Below are 5000 nucleotides of genomic sequence, written 5' to 3' on the forward strand. Positions count from 1 at the left end.
ATGTACAAGTGTTTGTGTGTGTGTGTGTGTGTGTATGTGCGTGTGTGTGTGTGTGTGTGTGTGTGTGTGTGTGTGTGTGTGTGTGTGTGTGTGTGTGTGTGTGTGTGTGTGTGTGTGTGTGTGTGTGTGTGTGTGTGTGTTGGTGTGTTGTGTGTGTGTGTGTGTGTGTGTGTGTGTGTGTGTGTGTGTGTGTGTGTGTGTGTGTGTGTGTGTGTGTGTGTGTGTGTGTGTGTGTGTGTGTGTGTGTGTGTGTGTGTGTGTGTGTGTGTGTGTGTGTGTGTGTGTGTGTGTGTCTATGTGTGTGCGCGTGTGTGAAACGGCTTAATAATGAACAATTAAGTGAGGATAATTGAACAAAATACTGAATAAAAAAACAACACTAAAACAAAACACTCTGGGAATTGTTGGCAAAGCTATCAAGTTCGACTAAAGCAGCGTTGCTTTAACACCTGACGACGAGCATTAGCCTTAAAGGACTGCCTTCAGTACAAACCTCTTGCACTGGCCAGCCAAGACAGTGTTTAAGATTCCGTGCTAATCAGTCATAATTACCGAGTTCTGGCAGATAATCACCGTTATTGCACATTTTCCACAAAGTTGATAGCAGTAATCCTGATATGATATTGAAATATGAATGAGGGAAAAATATAATCCACTGGCAAAAGGGTAAGATCACAACACCACGCTACAGAGAACACACACAAAAAAAAGAAAAAGAAAAAAGCGAGTATTTCTCACGACGGCAAGACCTGTGATTATAGGCACCGCCGGGTTACGGCATCTATCATGTCGAAATTCAGCCTCTGACAGTTAGAGAGTGCTGGGCTAACAATTTATCAGCAAGAGCTAGAGTTTCATGTATATATGCATGACTTCCATTCATCCTTTCCCTTCCTTTCTTCTGCCATCATCGACCTAGCTATATTTATAACCTGTAATTAGTGACCTACAGACGGTAGTGTAACAGGCGGTCTATTGCTCCCGTGGGACAATGAGGTTAAAAAGGGGAGTTCTTAATGTGTGTATATTGGAGTTTGCTAGTTGTCTTCCATGGCGGGAAAATACATGAAATAGCAAGGTCAGAATACAGAAATTGATGCGACGCACAAGAACAGTCTTTACCTCGAGACACTGTGGCTGGTGGATGGCTAGGGAGCGGCTCCCGAACTCCCGCCCACAGATGTAGCAGACGAGAGTGGGAACCGTTCCGAGTCTCTGTCCTCCCCGGCTGCCGTTCTCGGGTCTCCGGGTCTTCGTGGTCTCTTCAGGTCGGCTCTCACGCTCCTCCTCGATCTTATTCATGTGTCGAGGAGGAGGTGGCGCCCCCTTCTTGCGCTCGGTTTCCCCGTTCTGTTTGGATGGCTCGCGCCTTCTCTGCGGCTGCGGCGGGCTGGAGCTGTCCTCGCTCCTCGGCGAAGTCTGTGCGTCGAAGATCTCGACGGTGAACTCTTTGTCCTTGTTCATGGAAGCCTTTTGTTCACTGATGAACTTCTTGAGAGGGATCGCGCTCTGGCCCTTCTTGGCGGGCGCGGGCGAGTTGTCCACGCTACGAGATTTCTTATTGGCCGTCGACGGCTTCTGCTTGCTCTTCCGACCAGCGGGAGCCTTGTTCTCCGTGTCGATGCCTCGACTTTTGTACTTGAGTGCCGTGGGTTTGGTCACGATTAGCTTGCTCAACGCTCTGGCCTTGGCGCGCTCCTCCGTCTTCGGTTTGAACTTCATGATGTCGAGAGGGTGGCTGTGGAACCGCTCTGGATTCTGCTCCTTCCCGCACGTCAGGCACGGTTCGGGGATCTGCGGAAAAAGGGGAGAGGGACATGAAGCCGAGGCGCGCGTCGTTGCCATCGTCACACTGAAGGACCAACGAGTTATTTCGAAATCAACTCTATATCCAGGTGGATGCACTGACATTGCCCGAGGCTGGTTAGTTAAAGCAAAGTCAGGGCTGATCTATCTGAGAAGTAGCAATGGAGGGAAAAGTATGGAGAACGCAAAGGCAAAAAAATCGAAGCCCCCAAACTAAAAGAAAGAGATAAAAGCGTGATTAGTAATGCAGCCATGCATAACAAAAAGAACGTCCCTCGCAGCAAATCATCTAATGCTATGAAGCAGCTGTAGGAAAAAGCCAGGGTTGAGGAAGGACCGAGAAATAAGACACTGAGGAGAGAAAGATACGAGAAGTCGGAGTCAGAAGGAGAAGAAACGTGACCAAACGTCTAATTTTAGTTAATAAGACAGGTTCTAAAATCTTAGAGTCAACGTGAAACGATTGATACGTGATTTACTCGATTTAGTAGAAACAAACATGTGTTGAGTGGATGGAGGACGCTCGAACTACACTGCAAGAACAGGTCAAAGAAATATGTTTTAACACGAAACTATACCCAGTGAATTAAAGGATCCTCAGTCACTTTTCAAAGGCGTGTTCGTGATCCTATAGGAAGCAGGGAATGGCGTGAGAGTGTCCCAGATTCCTCACAGAACAGGAGGAACTTGACAGAATTCTCTGGGGTAACATCCTGGCCATCCTCACCAAGGCTCTAACCTGCTCAACCCTAAACCTCTCACCTTCACTTTATCCTTCGGTCCTGTAAACACCTCTTCGAGCTGCCTTCGACGCCCCCTCGGCAGGAAGCTTCTGAGATTGGAAGTCTTCTTGGAGGGACGCGAGTTTTGGGCCGTGATGACCGGCACGGCGATGTGGCGAGAGGGTCGCGGAAGCCGCATGGTGGATGGTCGAACCTGTCCACACACCGGAAGAAGGTCGATAGAGACAAGGGAGAGAAACAGGCACCGGGAGAAAGGGAAGGAGAAAATGGAACAGGCAACAGAATAAAGAAAGAGGAACAGGCAGAAGAAGACGTGGTTGCTAATGCAGAGTGTGACAAGCAAGATGCAGAGATGAAAGTGGAGGAAAGGCGAGTGGGGGGTAGCTGGCGGGGAAGGAACAGCTGGTAAGGAGAGAACAGCTGGTGGGGTTGGAACAGCTGGTGAGGAGAGGACAGATGGTGGGGAAGGAACAGCTGGTGAGGAAAGGACAGCTGGCGGGGAAGCAACAGCTGGTGGCGGAAGGGACAGCTGGTGGGGGATGGGACAGCTGGTGAGGATAGGACAGCTGGTGGGTTTAGCGAGCGGCTGTGAGGCACGCTATGCTGCTACCGGTAAGATTATATGCTCATACATTATCTTTGGTCATATCTGCCAAGTGTTTGTAAGAAGAGCAAACAAAATACAGATAAAGACAGGCAGAAACTATAGAATTAGGTGATCTGGAGTTACATACAGTAAGGGACTGGTAATAGTAATATTAGCAGTAGTAGCGTTTCTAGTATTTTTTTTTTTTTTATAATATTTTGCCAATACTGTTGTCATTAACAATAACATACAATCATGATCAAAATTGGGAACTGACACTATCACACTATCGCTACCATTGCTATTATTTTGCTTTTGCTATTAATTGTCATAAGCATTATTTATCTTTTTATCCTTGATACCTATTAATATCTTTATTATTTAAATTATCATCAGCATCATTATTATTGCCATTACGATCATTATTATTATCATAGTTATTATCATTATTATTGTTATTATTATTACTATTAGTAGTATTGTAATTACTATCACCATAATCATCATCAACATCATAATTGCAAATATCATTACCCTCATAATGAATTATCATTATTACAAATAATTATCATTATCATTATAAATATTGTTAATATCATTGTCATCAATACTTATCATTATCATTCCCGTTATTATATTCTATTAAGGTTGTCTTCATTACCATAATAAAGTATTTATGACCATTACTATTAACAAAATTTGGAAGCACATCCATCCCAGTTATTGCAAGCGCAGCAACATACACTTTATCACCATCAACATTGCACCAAACTTACCATAATTATCCTCATTATCATATCCCTAACCTCAGAAGAAACGTGAAAAGAAAGTAAACAACAGCGACAAGAAATCGAAGCAAGAACTAAAATCCTGACAAAGACTTTATTTGAGAAACGTGAAAAAAGCAAAAGAACAGTGGAGGTCAAGGGTCAAAGGTCAGGATAGGTCATATGTGTGAGAGAGGGAGATAGAGAGATAGAGAGAGAGGGTGGGGATGGGGGATGGGGGATAGGGGGGAGAGAATGGGTAAAGGGAAAAGGAAAGTGTGTTTGATTATCCCCCCCCTAGAAAAAAAAAAATCTCTCCCCCGATTGCTAAGTTGGTTATTCTTGATAATATTTTACCCTTTTTTTCTTAAGTCAGTATTTGCTCCCGTTTTCGTGCAACATTGTTTTATTATTATGTACCTCTCTTTTGTCCCTCCTTCCATCCCTCTTCTTCTGTCTCTTTTCTGTCTCTCTCTATCAGTCTCTTTCTCTCTCTTTCTCTCTTCTCCGTCCTTCATCCTTTTCTCTCATCCAAATCCCCTCTCCCCCCTTCCCTTCTCTCTCTCTCTCCCTCCCCCTCCCCCAGCCTTACCTTCCTGTCGCACCTTCCGATCCTTCCCTCTCCCTCTCCCTCCCCTTTCTCCCTCCTTCCCTCCCCTTCCCCTCCGCTCTTCCTTCCCTCCCCTCTCCTGTCTTCTCTCCTTCCCTCCCCTCCCCCTCCCCCAGCCTTACCTTCCTGGCTCACCTTCCGATCCTTCCCTCTCCCTCTCCCTCCCCTTTCTCCCTCCTTCCCTCCCCTTCCCCTCCGATTTTCCTTCCCTCCCCTCCCCTGTCTCTCTCCTTCCCTACCCTTCCCCTTCCCCCCCAGCCTTACCTTCCTGGCTCACCTTCCGATCCTTCCCTCTCCCTCTCCCTCCCCTCTCTCCCTCCTTCCCTCCCCTTCCTCTCCGCTTTTCCTTCCCTCCCCTCCCCCTCCCACCCAGCCTTACCTTCTTGGCCTCCCCTTCGGACCCCTCCGACGTGGCCTCATCGTCAAAGGGACTCTTACTGCCCATGGACGAGGGTGACGAGGAGGTGAAGTCGCTGGAGTAGTCGCTG

General features: G+C 46.8%; 1 protein-coding gene across 8 annotated transcripts in view; it reads right to left on the reverse strand.

Annotated features, from left to right (window-relative positions):
• The window catches only part of LOC122252766 (uncharacterized), a 93140-nt gene that overhangs the window by 14486 nt on the left and 73654 nt on the right, over positions 1–5000 (reverse strand). For 5 of the 8 annotated variants that reach the window (XM_086540816.1, XM_086540814.1, XM_086540815.1 and 2 more), the window contains 3 exons: positions 4892–5000; positions 2569–2742; positions 1123–1794 (listed from right to left, as the gene is read on the reverse strand). The exon at positions 4892–5000 is cut by the window's right edge and continues 98 nt beyond it. In XM_086540816.1, coding sequence (XP_086396942.1) covers positions 1123–1794; positions 2569–2742; positions 4892–5000 — 955 coding nt within the window. The remainder of the gene's footprint in view (positions 1–1122; positions 1795–2568; positions 2743–4891) is intronic. The other 3 variants (XM_043015409.2, XM_043015406.2, XM_043015410.2) reach the window with 3 other exon arrangements.

This window comes from Penaeus japonicus, unplaced genomic scaffold (genome assembly GCF_977035675.1).
Source record: "Penaeus japonicus unplaced genomic scaffold, GWHDUDI00000001_assembly GWHDUDI00000010, whole genome shotgun sequence".
Lineage (NCBI taxonomy): Eukaryota > Metazoa > Arthropoda > Malacostraca > Decapoda > Penaeidae > Penaeus > Penaeus japonicus.